Source organism: Puma concolor, chromosome A1 (genome assembly GCF_028749965.1).
Source record: "Puma concolor isolate L17-30 chromosome A1, mPumCon1.1.hap2, whole genome shotgun sequence".
NCBI lineage: Eukaryota > Metazoa > Chordata > Mammalia > Carnivora > Felidae > Puma > Puma concolor.
The window spans coordinates 158,692,294-158,709,463 of NC_141667.1; the positions used below are offsets into that span (position 1 = coordinate 158,692,294).

The 17,170-nt window shown below is 42.6% G+C and overlaps 1 protein-coding gene across 2 annotated transcripts; it reads left to right on the forward strand.

The window, feature by feature from the left end:
* Positions 1–5,174: 5,174 nt before the first annotated feature.
* On the forward strand, positions 5,175–17,131 carry CHAMP1 (chromosome alignment maintaining phosphoprotein 1). 2 transcript variants are annotated; one of them, XM_086707657.1, is made up of 3 exons: positions 5,175–5,299; positions 8,904–9,033; positions 13,580–17,131. In XM_086707657.1, the coding sequence occupies exon 3, from the start codon at positions 13,634–13,636 to the stop codon at positions 16,103–16,105; it is 2,472 nt and encodes an 823-aa protein (XP_086563783.1). In that variant the 5' UTR covers positions 5,175–5,299; positions 8,904–9,033; positions 13,580–13,633; the 3' UTR covers positions 16,106–17,131. The 2 variants fall into 2 exon arrangements, with proteins under 2 accessions (XP_086563783.1, XP_025780510.1); XM_025924725.2 differs by lacking the exon at positions 8,904–9,033.
* The last annotated feature ends 39 nt before the right edge of the window (positions 17,132–17,170 follow it).

Sequence of the window (17,170 nt, forward strand, 5' to 3'; positions counted from 1 at the left end):
CATGATCAGTTGCAGTTTGGGAATTCACTGCAGTTTATATGGCAGTGATGCTCAAAGATGGAGGTGTGAATGTGAGTGTGTGCGTTTGAGTACATGTTTAATTCTAGTCACAGTAATTCAGTAGAATAGACCTTCTCATTATTATAGAACTTTGATTTGAATGGCACCAAACAGTTCAAGATGGTTGAAAGCAGTAAATACTACGGCATTCATGCTTGGTGTTCACTCTTTGCTTTTCTTTTAAAATAAACTTAAAGCACATTAAAATGCATCATGATACCTCTTTTTCAACAAACCAAGATGCCCTGAAAAATGTGTCCAAGCTGATTTCTCCTCCTCTGCTGCCCTCTGGAAGCAAGGATAGATCCACTTCAAGCAAGAAAATATTTCCCAGAGCTTCAGCTGTGTCTTCACAGTTAGAGTTCAGCTAATTTCCAAGTTCCATGTTCCTTTCTTTCTCCATAGCATGTCAAACCTTCTGAATTATGTAAGATTCTTCAATGTAATGCTTTATTCCTGAGAAAACATCAATCATGTGGCCACCTGGGTGCATTGGACAAATCCTGTAACAGTGAGGATGGCCCTGGGGTCCTTCATCATCCATGACGTACTTCAAGGAACCCCCACAGTCAGGAAGGCTTGCTTCCTGAGGAGTAAGGAAAAAGCAGTGAGTCAACATGTCAGTCTAGGTAAAAGTTGTAAATCCAAACATTACACTACAAAGTTTTGGCCCTATAGTCTTTGGTTTTGTGGTATCTTCTGCATTTTAAATTTTGAAAAGAAGTTGGTAGCCTCAGAAAAGACAGCTATCATCTGGTTTCTGTGGCATAACAAACATCTATCTCCCTTAGGCCTTTTTATGAACTTCTGAAATGTCTGTTTGCTTCCAACTACTCATGGGACAATAAGAACGCTACCTTTAATGTTGGCAAGGGCAGGGGCACCTGGGTGGCTCAGTGAATTAAGCAGCTGACCTCGGCTTAGGTCATGATCAGTTCGTGAGTTCTAGCCCCATGCTAGGCTCTGTGCTGACAGTGCAGAGCCTGCTTGGGATTCTCTCTTCCCCATCCCCATTCATGCTCTCTCTCTCTCAAAATAAATAAATAAGTTTAAAATATATATATTGGTAAGGCCAGTGCTAACCATCACAGAGGTGGACAACAAACTGAAAACAAGGCAGGCAGTCCAAATAAATAGGCAAAGGCAAACAGGTCCACCCTTTCCACACACAAAGCTCTCTGAAAGGCCCAGGGGCTGGCCTAAAGACAGAGAGGGGTGATCTTATAGCTACTCCAGCCACTTGTTCACCTAAAATCCACTCTCAGTGACTAGAGAGCTGCCCAGATAGTCAAAAAAGAAAGGAGCAGAAAGGCCAGAGCATCACAGTTTGCTCTATCCAAGCTGCAGGCCAGATCTTCGCAAAGTAGGAGACATAGCTTTCAATGGACCTCTATAGAAGCCCCTTCTTGTATCAAAGACAAATGTGAGAACTGTGGCTATTTGAACTTTTTGCTTTGAAATTGGACAATGTTTATCCCTAATAACTCCCAAAGAACAAGTTATCATTCTTTCATTATAATACTAACATCAGTAACTTATATATTCTATGGGAAAGACAGAAAACCAGAGACACCTAAATCTAGGCAGCCCTGTTGTTGAAATGAATTGAAGGACTAGATGTGACTTAAGAGGGCAAAACACACTAGCAGGTGAAGAGCAGCTCTTTACGATTATAAACTGAGAAACAGAATGCCACAGTTACCCCATGTAAATGTCTGTATTTATTTCTCTGTCATTTTTCTGATGTTCCTTGAGATGTACGTTAATGCTCTAGTTTGGATTGGAAATTTAAGTCTGCCTTTTTCTGACAAAAATTCTGTACGATTTTAGACCTTCAATTCACAAACTGCACTGTGTTTGCAATTGTGATTCTGTGTCAGCTTTGAGTATATGCACAGGCACAGCTGTGTCTTCCTCCACCAAGGACACTGAGGTGATCACTTCTTGCTGCAACTTTAGTTCTCCTGCATCCACCTGCTCCCCACTTCAAGTTTAGACCCTAGAATCTAGCAGGAATTGAGAAAACACCCAAATAAGTTATGAAGTATGTGCTAAATAGGAGACTTAAAGTCTCCCAAGTAGGAGACTTAAAGTGGACTTTAAAAGTCTGTAAGGTCTAGTTTTAGTACAGGGTTTTATGAGGCTAATTTGTGCTTTCTTGGGTTACTTCAGGTTTAGGGCAATATACTGACAGACTCTAAAAGACTAAGGTTTCAATAATTGGGAGTTCATTTGAATTATCCATATACTCTATGATAGCTTTGCTTACATAATTTCAATTCAAAATAATGGCAGAGGGTATTTTGTTGCTATGTTACTTTGTCATTTATAGAGAAATTCTCACTAAAATGGACCGAATTACTGCCCCATCACAATCTACATTTGGCTTCCAAGAGTTGCCCTACGCTAGAGGCTTGTTTGTTCAGAGTTCTGTTAAAACAACTCATTCTAACACTTGAGGAAAAAACCAAGTACCACAGCCAAATTCTGGCCTGCAGCCACCATGAACCTTGTTTCTGAAATTGGATTTCAAAACAGAAGGTAAAAAGCTCCACAGAAGCTTCTTGGGGTACCCAGGTGGCTCAGTCAGTTGGGCGTCCAACTTTGGCTCAGGTCATGATCTTGAGGTTCATGAGTTCAAGCCCCACAGCATGCTTGCTGCTGTTAGCACAGAGCCTGCTTTGGAACCTCTGTCTCTGTCTCTGTCTCTCTCTCTCTGCCCCTCCTCCACACACATACACACACACACTCTCTCTCAAAAATAAATAAATGTTTTTTTTAAAAAAAAAGCTTCTTAAATAACAGAAACTCAGAACAGTTCACAAATTGACAAACCACCCCAGGAGGGCAGATCTTCAGCAACTGAAGAAATAATACACTGTTATCTTGCTATCAGTCTCTGGTCACTACCCAGTTCTTTAACTGGAAATTGTGTGATGTGAGTACAAATTACACTACCTTCCAGGGGGAGGCCTTAGGGGTAACAACAGTAATAAGAGTTGAAAGTTATTTTGGTAACACTGATACAGCAGCAACACTTGTAATTATTACAATACTTTTAAAGTACAGGCCTAAAATGAGAAAAACAGCACTACATATATGCCTATACTGAATTTTACACCATAACTTCCTATTAAAGGTAACAATCTCAAAAGTTAATATGTAAAACTAAGTGGTCAGAGAAAAGATTCTCTCATTTCTACATTTAAAATTTATGGCTTAAAGAGTATGGATTGTATTTCTATTAAGGCTGAAGACTTTTTCACTATTTATTGGACATCTATGTTTCTTCTCTTGTAAATAAGCTGTTTGTCTTTTTTCTGTATATTTAATGCAGTGTTCAACTTTCCTTTTTCACAAAAAAAGTTTTGTTGTGTTAGTAGATAAAAGTTCATGTCACAGTTTGGACTTGGGAGAGTGGGAGGTGTTTTCCCAGGTAAAGAAAATTTTCAACTTTTAACATTTGGGGACCCTACTCCTGGGCTTCCAGAAACTACTTAACATTTACCAAGGTCTGTAGCACACACTATGTCTGCTTCATTAAATAAAATAACAAAAAGGAGCATTCTTAACACAAAAAGATAAGAAAAAGTAAGAAACTTCCCTGATTCCTTCAAGATTAAAGTCATACAGCGCTGCATATACTGGAAACTTAAAGTCTGCAACTCTTGGAAACGTTCTTTGCATAATAAAATGGGACTTTTAATGTAAAAAATGTATAGAACTCTATACCGAAGATTGTGTATCGCAGGAAGTTGTCCTAATCTAGACCTGAATAAAACACTCTTTTTAAAAAATTTTTAATGTTTTTATTTATTTTCGAAGGAGAGAGAGCATGAGTGGGGGGAGGAGCACAGAAAGAGAGCGAGACACAGAATTCAAAACAGGCTCCAGGCTCTAAGCTGTCAGCACAGAGCCCAATGCGGGGCTTGAACTCACGAACTGTGAGATTATGAAGTCGGGCGCTTAACCGACTGAGCCACCCAGGTGCCCCAAAATGCTCTTTTTTAAAGAGATTCTAAAATGTTTGTTTATTGTGCCTTACAAGATGAATGGTTCCTCCTCCCTCTCCCAGGAGTGTGTTTACAGTGTACCTTGGCAGGTACAGTCTTCAGGCCCAGGCAGTTGCCTCCCGCCCAGGCAACAATATATATGTGTGTATATATACATATATATATATATATATATATATATATATATATGTATATATACACACACACACACACACACACATATATATTGTGTATACACATACATATATGTATGTGTATATATATGTATATATTGTGTGTATATATATGTATATACACACACACACACACATGTGTATTTATGTATGTGTATATATATATATTTGTGTGTGTGTGTGTATATATATATATATATGTATATATATAGTTTTAACCCTTTTAATTGTGCAGTTTTCTTTCGAGGCTATTAAATCTAAACACAACTAATGGATCACTCTGCTACACAAGCAAAAACCTGCAAATGCCCTAAAATGCGCCTGTCACTATTTAAATATTAGAAGTCAGAATATTCTCAAAAATCAAAGAACGCAGGGCCCTCAGTTCCAAGTGAATGGGAGGTCAAAACAGCAGACTGGAGAAGCCTTGCACTAAGCATGAGTGGGTACCGACTGCACAACCCGGCGGGCTGCTGGTTCGACGGCGAGGTCCACTAGGCATTCGCGACAATGAATCTGCTGCGCAGCACCGTCTCGGCCGGCCACTCGAGGTCTGCGGGCGTGTTCACCTCAAGGAACCGGCAGAAGCGAGAAACACAGCGGCCAGGCGACCTTAGGCCGGGGATCGGACCGTCGACTTGCCGGAGTCAACAAGGACTACAGCCGCTGAGACCGCGGCTCACTCACTCAGGGTAACCAGCGCTGTAGACCCAACCCCGGCCGGCGCCCGCGATCCTCCGGGGGCGGGACTGAGCGCGTAACTTCCGGAGGCAGGACGGGCTGCTCCGCACGCCAACGTACTCCCAAAACGGCGCCCGGCGATCTGCGACCTGATTGGGCGGCGCTGGAGGGCGCGGGACGACAAACTAGCTTCCCATCAGCCCCCACTGACCCGTCCCGCGGCCGCGCGCACGCCCGCGCGCCCGCATCCCGCGCCTGCGCCGCGCAGCCGTTCGGGAGGCCGCCGCGCTGCAGGGCCTCGCGGAGCAGCCGGGTCCCGCGAGCGCGGCTTCCGAGGTCCTTCGAGTGTCTGGACGCCGCCGAGGCCCACCGGTGAGGAGCGGGGCGGGACTGTCGCCCGGGCCGGGGCCCACCCCGCCTCCGCCAAGGCCCGAGTCCGGGGAACCCCGTCCGGGGCGTGCACCGAGGAGCGGCCTGCGCCCCGTCCGCCGGCGGGGTGGGCCTCGGGGCGGGGGGCGAGCCCCGCGTTCTCTGCGGGAGGCGGGAAACGCTCTGCGCGATCCCGCGGGGAGGTCGAGAACCGGCTCGGGAAGGAAAGCGCTTCTTCCGCTACGGGCCAGGACGCAGTTTTCGCGGCACCTCGTCGGCGTGGGCTTTTGTCATTGTTGCTACTTAAAAATGAGCTGGGCAACCCAGAGTGGGAGACACGTAATCACGTAGCTGGGAAGGGGCTAGTGCCCAGAATATGTGAAGAACTTCTACGACTCAACAACAGAAACAACCTGGCTTTAAAAAATGGGCAAGGGCTGGCCAGTGAGCACGTCACAGGATGCTCCGCAGGATGCTTCCAGACATCAGAGTTAGGAAAATAAAAACCAGAATGAGGTACCACTTCACACCCACTCGGACGGCTGTCATCAAAAGAAAAATAACAGGTGTTGGGGAGGGTGTGGAGAAGGGGGCACACTCGTGCATTGCTGGCAGCCACGTAAAGGGGTGCAGCCAGGAGGTATGGAAAAAGGGTTAGTGGTTGCTCACATTTTAGCGTAGTTACTCTAACACCCAGCAATTCCGCTCCTAGGGCTAAACTCTAAAGAATTGAAAGCAGGGCCTCAAATATTTGTTCACCAGTGTTACTAGCAGCTTTATTCAAAATGAGCCAAAGGCGGAAATACTCCAGATGTCTATCAACAGATGAATGGAAAGCAAATTGTGTAATGTAATTCATCCATAAAAAGGAATAAAATTCTAATACATGCTGTAATATACATGTGGAAAGTGAAATAAGCCAGACACAAAAGGACAAATGTATGATTCCACTCATAGGGACAGAAAATTGAGTAGAGATTACCAGGGGCTACGGAGGTGGAGGGGTGGGGGGAATGGGGAGTTACTGTTTAATGGGTACAGAGTTTCTCTTTGTCCTAATGAAAAGTCCTGGAAATGGACAATGGTGATGTTATACAACATTGCAATATACTTGATTCCACTGAATTGTGCTTTTGAAAATTGTTAAAATGGTAAATTTTGTTGTGTTTTGCCATAAGTTTTTAAAATGTACGGGAAAAGGCAAAACCAGGAAGACAGTAAAGAGATCAATGGTTAATGAGGAGCACAGGGAATTGTTATGGCTGTGACATTCTGTCCATTCTGTAATGCTCGGTATGTGACACTGTGTGGAAAATTATAGGCTTGTACAACAGGTAGAATGACCCCTAACTACACTCTGCACTTCAGTAACAATAATATATCACTATTCATTCCTCAGTTATAACAAATACTAACAGAAGTTGTGTGCAGAGGAGGAAAGAAGGTATATGAAAGCTGAAACTTTGCATTCAATTTCTTCTTTAACCTAAAACTACAAATAAAGTTTACTACTTTTCAATTGACATTTAGGGGTGAAGAGAAATGCTAGTGGATGTATAATAGAACCCGATTGGTTTTAACCGTGCTGTACATAATTTTGTGCATTTATTTTTTAAACTATGCATCAGAATGTTTTTAAAGACAACCAGTGGTGTTAGAGTCTAATGAAGCTGTTGGATAGGAGATAAGTGTGATGTGGTGGACTGGCAAACCACTAATGACAGAACTTTTTTAGGGACTGCGTGTAGCCTGTAGAGGCAGAAAGTAGGATGAGGGAAACTTTTGTAGAGTTACCTTCATACTTAGGCTTAGGAGCTCTGAAATTTGGATGGGAGGGCAGAGGGAATCTGTGTGTCTGGCCTGTACTCAGGAGTCCCCATGGGAAAGACCTCATGGTGTTACAGCAGAGATCCAGAATCAGGATCTTGTGTTCCTTCCTCTGACCTAAGTGTTGTGATCTTGGGCGCTTTTCTCCGTCAGCATCACTTTTCTCATTTTAAAGTGAAGGGTTTGGACTCAAGTCCTCTGACGACCCTTTCAGTCCCATGCTGATCATTGACTTACGATTAGGGAGGGCTCTTACCTGGCAGGGCCAGTCATTCTAGTCCATGACTGAGTACTTTGTAACCCTGCTGGCTTCCACTTGCTGCTTCTAGGACACCTTACCTATTAATCCATACTTCTTCCACTTTTGAAGTTAATCAGTTTCTGTAATCCCAAAATACATGTTTTTATTTATTTATTTATTTATTTACTTATTTATTTATATTTTTAAATGTTTATTAAAAACATAGAAACAGAGTGTGAGCGGGGGAGGGGCAGAGAGAGAGAGAAAGACAGACCCAAAGAGGCTCCATGCTCTGAGCCGTCAGCACAGAGCCCGACGCGGGGCTCGAACTCACAAGCCGTGAGATCATGACCTGAGCCAAAGTTGGACGCTCAACCGACTGAGCCACCCAGGCGCCCCCCAAAATACATGTTTTTAAAGACTGCCTGCCATCCTGGTTGCTTTCGTTTGCGTGTTCCCCTGTGTTATGAACTCAAAGTGTCCTTCCTGCTCAGAGCTAGAGACAGCGATCTACTGGGACTTTCTGTCCAGTGTAGAATATGGAATGCAGTTCTCTGTAGATTCGTCTTCCTGATTTTGTGCACTGTACTGGCTTGTCAAGATCTTACTAAATTCCAGGGTATTAGTCAAGGTGTGTTAGAAAGAACCTGGATAGATGGCAGAACTTTAATCTGGTCCTTTGTCAGATGCTCATTATTTGCTTCATCTTGAGCAAGTTACTTAATGTTTAGGCTTGAATTTCCTCAGCTATAAATTGAATTTTAAAGTAGATGCTCCCTGAGGTCTTTCTGCTCTAAATCCCAATGTTCAAAGGCTAGATGATAGCTTAGGTCTCTTCTACTTTTAAAATCTTGTGAACCTAAGGTCAGGTCTCCAGTCTTCATGACCAGATGTTTTAGAGGTAACAAACACATACTTTCTTAGCATACACCGTGTGCCAGGGATGTGCAGGGGCTACAGGGTGAATGGTAGACCCTGCCCTCAGAGAGCCAGACTCCTGCCAGAGGGTGAATGCTACACTGGAGGTGTGCTGACAAAGAGGATGGGGGGTGGGAGTGGCCATTATTAAGAAGTAATTCTGCGTGAGGGGTCTGATGGCTGGGTGGCAAGACAGGGAGTGTAAAGAAGGGGCGATGCCTGTGCAGAGGTCCAGACGCTTGGTTTGTGGGGGAGTTACAGATGGGTCAGTACTTAGACCTGTCGGCAGCCAGACAGATCGTGAAGAGCTTTACATGCCTGGTTTTGTCTGCTGAGTGCTGTCACATCAGCTGAAGTGGGATGGTGGGCTGGAGAGTGCTGTGGTTAAACACATGAGCGTTAATTCTGTAGTGGATTTTAAAGTGGAATTAGGCATGGGTGGCATCATGGTACGGTCACCTTTGGTATTATTTCAGTAAAGCAAGTGTTCAGCGTATTGGATCGGACCCCTGTCACTGTTGCAGGGAGCAGGACAGCGAGAGAAATAGGCAGAATTCTATTACAGGGCCACAGATGACCACAGAAATGTAGTTTTGATTATACTTCCTTTATTTTTTTCAGGTCCAACTTCTCATCTCTGTATCTCTGTTCTTCATGTACTACAGGCTTTTTTCTGTAGTTAAGTCAGAAAGCCATGTAGACTTGCCTGCCCTTTGAAGACAGACTTTTAAGACTTCTAGGAAGATAGCTGGTAAGTCTACCAGGGGATAGCATGTTGGTCTCTATTTCTTCCCTGCTGTAAAAGCACTTGTCCTGGATTCATAGTGTCATTCTACCAGCTTTACTTAGCATATGTTTTTGTTTGCTTTTTAATGTTTAGGAGAATATTTTAAGATATGAACATTTTTGAAAAGTGTTTGGATTTCGTAAGGAAAAACCACTTATAAGAGCATATACACTCATGTAATGATGTGGGAATGTGTGCTAGATATGCATTTATATGACAGAGTTTGGGGTTTGAGAAGTGAATTTTTTTACCATTCTTTTTAATTTTTTAAGAGGTTTCTAGAGTATGATAATGAGTTGTGGGAGTAGGCAGGTTTGGGTAGTAGGCACTTTGAGATTGGCCAGAAGAGTTGGTGACAGGAAGAGGAAATAGGGGCAGGTGGGAGAGCTGGGGACTTTTAAAGTGTGAGGAGCTTGAAAGAGAATGGGATGGGTGAGATACTGATTGGGTGGCACTAGATGAAGGGTGGGAGAGCTGATGATTTAGGCAACAATTAAAGACCAAAGGAGACCGTCCAGTCAGAGAAGCTGAGGTGGCTGGAGGCCGCCCGAGGCAGAAGCCAGCGGACTTAGGCCAAATGGTATTCCTCAAAGACGGACTCATTTACAGGAGCAGCTGTAAAATGTAGTGAGCGTACAATTTCCGGAGAGGCAAGAAACAGAGGTACAACTGATGGAAAATAGAAGTAAGGAGAAAGAGTGGTAGAGCTTTGCCCGTAGAAAAGTTCCACAGGACTTAGGTAGTAGTCGAGACCGGGGGTGTGGCTGAAGAGGGGACCAGTTCTCTACTGTTGCACTGTGTCAGAGGTGTCTATTTATGCATTGTGCTTTTGTGTTATCCTCTTTTTCATTTGGTAAAACCTTCCTGGAATAGAATATTGTGCTCAGTCATTTCTGTGGTAGTAGAAGGAAATGCTCTATACCCTTACAGTTCATAATCTGATCCCCGTATTGTACACTTATTGGGTTCGTTGATAACTTCTGTTTTATGAGTTAGTATTGGTAAAAGTTGGTGAGTTAGCATATAGGAAATAAAATCATTTCATTGATGGGACTGTATTAGGGAAAGAAAGGAGAGGGGTCGCTAAGTAAGATACTTTTGCTGTATGCCAGTTTCTTGAGAAGATGGGAAAAGTCTCCATAGTTTTGTTTAATAAGCTTCTGAAGTCATGGAAGTAAAAAGCCTCTTCCTGTCACGAGTGGGACCTGAGTATATTTGGGATGAGATACTGTGTGTTGGTCAGTCATAAAGTTACCAAGATCATTTGGGAATATTTATTTACCAGAAATGAAGTATTTGTTAGAGGGTACTCTTGTAGTTTCTAATATAACAAATCATAGCTGACACTGAGTGCTAACTCTGAACATGCTACAAAATATCACATCCATTTTAGGGGAACTGAAGCATAGAAAGGTTTAGCAACTTAACAGAAGCCGTATCGTGGAGCTAGGACTCCCTCAAACCCAGCAGGCCTGAGCTCTTAACCTCTGTGTCATAATACATACGACATAGGGAATATTATACTACAATGATGTGATATCCCCCATTATTTAATATGAGCATCCCTTGACTGTTCATTAGGGCCGCTTATTGCCAGGTAGGATTATTAAGATAAATCTTCCCTATTCTTTTAACATTGTTCTAGTTTTATGAAACATTGGGTCTGAGGTTAGCCTGCATGTTCTTTCTACATGTTTTACTTGCTAACCACGAGATCATGACCTGAGCTGCTGACTGAGCCACCCAGGTGCCCCAGAAATGTTAAGTCTTTTATTTTATTAAAAAATTTTTTTTTCTTACATTTATTTACTTTTGAGAGAGAGAGACAGAACACAGGTTGGGGAGGGGCAGAGAGAGTGAGACACAAAATCTGAAGCAGCTTCCAGGCTCTGAGCTGTCAGCACAAAGCCCAGTGTGGGGCTTGAACTCAACAAACTGAGATCATACCTGAGCCAAAGTCAGATGCTTAACCAGCTGAGCCACCCAGGCGTCCCTGTTAAGTCTTTTAAATGAATGTTTTTGAAATTATTAAAGGGCGATCCTGTGGACATAAGAAGTGTGTACTGGTTTCTGAGGAGCAGTAACATGGAAGGAATACATTTTGACCCTTCATTACTGTTAGCACAGAGCACATTGTGGGTCCTGGGGAGTGGCTGGTACTTTTGGTAAAGGATGGAACATAATGTAATGGGAAAAGACTTTGTGATCCATTTGGATAAACTGTATGTGTTACAGAATCTGTTTTAGCAGTTGTTGGGTTCCCATGCTGAGAAGAACACACCAGATGGAGCCGGTGGAGAATAGGATAGAGTCCAGTTGGAAGAACGTGGGACTCTTGATCTTGGGGTCATGAGTTTGAACCCCGCGTTGGGAGTAGAGATTACCTTACAAAATTAAAAAGAAAAAGGAAAAAAAGGAAAAGAGTTCAGAATGGATTCATAAACACAAAATTTAGTAAATGCTAAATGGAACATTACACATCAGTGAGGAAAAGGGTTGCAGAGACAACTGCACTGTCCGTTTGGGGTGAAAAAATAAGCTGAAAAAATAGACTATCCCACTCCTTATACACGATGGAGTAAAAATACAAATGTTAAAAAAAAATAGAATGAAACCATCAAAATCACAAGAAAAATATGTAGACTGCTTTAAAAGTAATGGAGTGGGAAAGCATGATTTAAAACAGTCGTAAGGAAAACCTTTAAGTTTTTCATTTGTATGTGAACCAGTTGTGTGTGAAAACACGCACGCACACATATACACACACATACCGTAAGTCAAGAGATGATAAACTAGGAACATATCTTCAGTAGAAGGACTGATTTATTTTATGCAAAGACTACAGATAATTAAAAGGACAAGGCATACCCTACAAAAGAAATACACATGTGTAATAAAAAGGGAAAATGTTCACTCTTTCTCATTAAAGAACAGCTCGTTAAAACGATGATGAGACTCCAGTTTTCACCCTAGAAGTAGCAAAGATTAGAAGTTAATAATAGTGTTCTTGAGGGATTGGGGAATTGCCCCTGAACTGTTGGTTGGTGTGCAATACTACTGTAACTTTCTGAGAGGTGGGTGAAATGTATCAGTTTTAAATGCAAAGAGCCTTTGAACTGGGTAATTCACTTGTAGGAATTTTCCCTTCAGCAGCACCCTCATATTCAAGATATGTACAAGGAAATATAGTGCTTCCTCTATGTAAAAATGTCCTAGAAAATGATCGTCATAATTCAGCAGACCTCCTGAAACGTATGCCTTCCCTCTCCATAGAAACATGAAAACTTGGCTTAGTTCTGTTTCCAGAATCACCAAAACCTGCTCCTCTCTTCGCTTTACCTGAAGCCTCAGGAGCCTGGTCTTGGTTCTCTTGAGCCACCTGCTCTTACTTAAATGAAAGCAGGTTGTAGAATATTGTGTTTAGAATCCTATTTGTGTAGCATGTCTTTGTGAGAGATTGTGTAGTCTTAGAGCAAGTGATACTGTGTAAATATCTTGTTCTGCACGAATGAGTATATTTCTAACTCTGAGCTTCTGTCACTTTTCACCATCCTAGAAAACGTGCTTATTTAAACTTTTAAAAAGTCATAATTACTGGCAAGCCAGTTCCTGCTTCAAGGATGTCCTCTATCTGAATTGCCCTTTTGCTAAGCAAACTCCTTTACATCGTTCAGGATCTACGCTGGAGCTTCTTTCCTTGACAGCCTTTTCTGTGTTGCCCTTCACACTTACCTGTGCAACTAATGTTAGCACCATAGTACAAGACACATCTTTAAACCCAAGTGCCTAGAAAAGCAGGGGACAGAAAATAATTAATCTTAAATGAAAGAATAAAATATTAGGATGGATAAAATATTATAAAATGTGTTGATATTTTTAAAAAGCCATCTTTTCATAATTTTAGATTCATGAGTGCTTTCTGAAATGGATCTAGTTTTCTTGCTCAGCCTTAAATTGCCTAGCTTTAATTTTGATGTTTGCTCAACTTTATGTGCTGGCAGCTTGTTGATGCAGAGTTTTAGAGTCAAGGTGTAAGGCACACGCTGGGTGGGTCAGGCTTGGGTCACTGGTAGTCTAGAACATGGGTAAGGTACCATTCCAAACCTGTTTCTTCATCTATAAATGAAAATACTAATACTGAGTCATAGTGTTAGGTGGATTAAATGAGATGATATATGTAAAAGCAGTTTTGAGGCTCAGCTAAAAACTAATTCCATCTCGGGGTTCCTGGGTGACTCAGTCATTTAAGCATCTCACTCTTGATATCAGCTCAGGTATTGATCTCAGGGTCATGAGTTCAAGCCCTGTGTTAGGACTCCACTACTTTAAAAAAAAAAAAAAATTAGTTCCATCTATCTTTTCTCTTCAAAATCTTTGTTGAGATATTATCTGATAAATGCACATACCATTCTAGACTTAAAATTAAGCAATTATAGAATGAAAAGTTCTAGGACAGCATTTTATTTAAAATTATATTCCCTGAAAATAATTAATTTCTACTTTATTGCAGCACTATTGAAAGTTTTCAAAGAATATAATCGTGTGTGTTGTAACAGAAAGAGAAATGGAAGTATTCCAGGAACTCCGTAAGCCCTCAGCACGTTTGGAGTGTGACCACTGCAGTTTCCGAGGCACAGATTATGAAAATGTGCAAATCCACATGGGCACCATCCATCCAGAATTTTGTGATGAAATGGATGCTGGTGGGTTAGGTAAAATGATATTTTACCAGAAAAGTGCAAAGCTATTCCACTGCCATAAATGCTTCTTCACCAGCAAGATGTACTCTAATGTGTACTATCACATCACATCCAAACACGCAGGCCCAGAGAAGTGGAATGAGAAACCAAAAACTCAGCTAAGCAAAGAAGCAGATCCTGGGAAGAGCCCTCCTCTTCCTGAACACCAGAAAATACCCTCTAATTCAGCAGAACTCCCAAAACCCATACCTGCCCTTTCCATAGAAACACAGAAACTTGGCCCAGTTTTGTCTCCAGAATCCCCAAAACCTGCTCCTCTCACTTCCCTGGAGCCTCAGAAGCCTGGCCCTGTTGTTTCTCCTGAGCCACAGATACCTTCTCTTCCTTCTCCTGAGCCTGCAAAATCTGCCTCTCTTTCTTCTCCTGAACTTCCGAAGTCAGTCCCTGTTATTTCTGAATCTCAGAAACCAATCCCTATTCCTTCTCCAGAACCACAGAAACTTACTCCTTTATCTCCTGAGCCAGTAAAGGCCACTCTTCCTAATCCCAAACCCCAGAAACACTCCCATTTCCCAGAAACATTGGGGCCACCTTCAGCCTCTTCTCCAGAGTCACCAGTTTTAGCTGCTTCCCCTGAACCTTGGGGTCCTTCCCCAACTGCATCTCCAGAGTCTCGGAAGCCAGCCCGGACTGTCTCCCCTGAGCCAAGGAAGCCATCCCCATCGGAATCTCCTGAGCCTTGGAAGCCATTCCCTGCTGCCTCCCCAGAGCCCAGGAGACCAGCCCCAGCTGTGTCACCAGGTTCTTGGAAGCCAGGGCCACCTGGGTCCCCAAGGTCTTGGAAATCCAGTCCTTCAGCATCATCAGGACCTTGGAAGCCAGCTAAACCTGCTCCAGCTGTGTCTCCTGGTCCTTGGAAGCCAATTCCTTCTGTTTCACCTGGACCATGGAAACCAGCTCCCTCTGTGTCCCCCGCATCTTGGAAGTCTTCATCAGTCTCACCTGGTTCCTGGAAGTCTCCCCCTGCATCTCCTGAGTCGTGGAAGTCTGGCCCACCAGAACTCCGAAAGACAACTCCCACCTTGTCACCTGAACATTGGAAGACCATTCCCTCAGTGTCCCCTGAGCTTCGTAAAGCAGGACCTCCCTTATCTCCTGAGCTTCGTAAACCAGGCCCACCATTGTCCCCAGAGATCCGCAGTCCAGCGGGATCTCCAGAGCTCAGAAAACCTTCAGGGTCTCCAGAGCTTTGGAAGCTATCTCCGGATCAGCGGAAAACTTCTCCTGCTTCACTTGATTTTCCTGAGTCCCAGAAAAGTTCCCGTGGTGGTTCCCCTGATCTCTGGAAGTCTTCCTTTTTTATTGAGCCTCAGAAACCTATCTTCTCTGAGACCCGGAAACCTGGACCATCTGAGTCCCCCAAAGCCACCTCTGATGTCTGGAAGCCTGTTCTCTCTCTTGATGCTGAACCTAGAAAACCTGCCCTGTTTTCTGAGCCCACCAAAACAGCCCCTCCTGCTTCTCCTGAACCAAGAAAACGTGCTCTTTTTCCAGAGCCCCGGAAACATGCCCTTTTCTCGGAACTTCCCAAGTCTGCTATCTTCTCAGAATCCCAGAAGGCAGTTGAGCTTGGTGATGACCTACAGACGGATGCCATAGATGATCAAAAGTGTGATATTTTGGTTCAGGAAGACCTACTAGCTACACCTAAGAAACTCTTAGAAGACACTTTATTTCCTTCCTCAAAGAAGCTCAAGAAAGACAACCAAGAGAACTCAGATGCTGAGCTTAGTAGCAGTGAGTATATAAAAGCAGATTTAGATGTGATAGACAGCAAGGGCCAAGAATCAAGCAGCGATCAAGAGCAGGTTGATGTGGAATCTATTGATTTTAGTAAAGAGAACAAAATGGACATGACCAGTCCAGAGCAGTCCAAAAACGTATTACAATTTACTGAAGAAAAAGAGGCTTTTATCTCTGAAGAAGAGATTGCAAAATATATGAAGCGTGGAAAAGGAAAGTATTATTGCAAAATTTGTTGCTGTCGAGCTATGAAAAAAGGTGCTGTTTTGCATCATTTGGTTAATAAGCATAATGTTCACAGCCCTTACAAATGTACAATCTGTGGAAAGGCTTTCCTTTTGGAATCTCTCCTTAAAAATCATGTAGCAGCCCATGGGCAAAGTTTACTTAAATGTCCACGTTGTAATTTTGAATCAAATTTCCCAAGAGGCTTTAAGAAACATTTAACTCATTGTCAAAGCCGGCATAATGAAGAGGCAAATAAAAAGCTAATGGAAGCTCTTGAACAGCCACTGGAGGAGCAGCAAATCTGATTTTTACACTCGGCGTGGATATACGATCTACAGAGTTGTTTGTTGAAACTGTAAAGCCTAGTTAAGTAGCATAGTTGGAATGGTAGATGTTGATGTGTATGATGTACCGTGTTTGTCTCGGTAGTGTTACAAAGGGTAAGCATTTGGTCCTTTTTTTCATGGCCTCTGTTTATGTGGCTGTCTTGTTAATAAATTCGTAACTATATTCCAGGTGGATTAAGATTTCTCTAATTTCTTTAAATGTATTTGAATAATATGAAGATGTAGGCGGTCCACTTAATCCAGAGCAAGTTGTACTCGATTTAAAACATCTAATAAAGTGTATCTTTTTTTGTGAAACTGATTTCAGACAATGGAAATTATTAGTTGGAATGTTTAACAATTAGGCATGAAATTTTTTCTCTCATTTTCAGATCATAAAAGTTATTTTGAAGTTCCTATTTGATCATATAAAGTTAGAATTTTGAGCAGTTCTAGATGTTTATTAGCTTTTACGTCATGGAAAATTGGAGTCTCAGGGTTGCTGATTTTCTGCTAAAAGAAGAGGGGTCAAGTAAGTTTGAAAATATTTGCAGCCTTCTCCTCTAGGAGACTGGGAAAGATGAGTGTGACTTAGACTTAGGTCTTGTCCTTAGATGTTCCCTTTGGGTTCTTCCACACTGCACTGACACCCCCCCCCCCCCCCCCCCCCCCCCCCGCTCCATTCTGGCTCTTTTCTTACCTGTGAGTTCACACCAATAGATGATCCTTAACTGCCAAATGTGTCAGAACTACACTTTTGCCCCTGGGCCTCATGCGCCACCTATTGGGATTTCAGACCTGGTAATGAGTAGGAACTGAAGTCTTCCAGATTCACAGTAGAAAATTTTATAAGTAGACGTTTCTGTTTGAGAGTATGTCAATTGTCTGTTTTCCACGGTTGTTACTGTAAATACCTTGTACCTGTTCGTGGGTTATTTTGTTCCAAAATATTTTGTCAAATGTGTATTGACCAAATTAAAAGCAAAGGCTTTCATGTCAGCAGTATCTTCATGTGTGTGTCTTCTTTTGTGTAATTTTCATTGT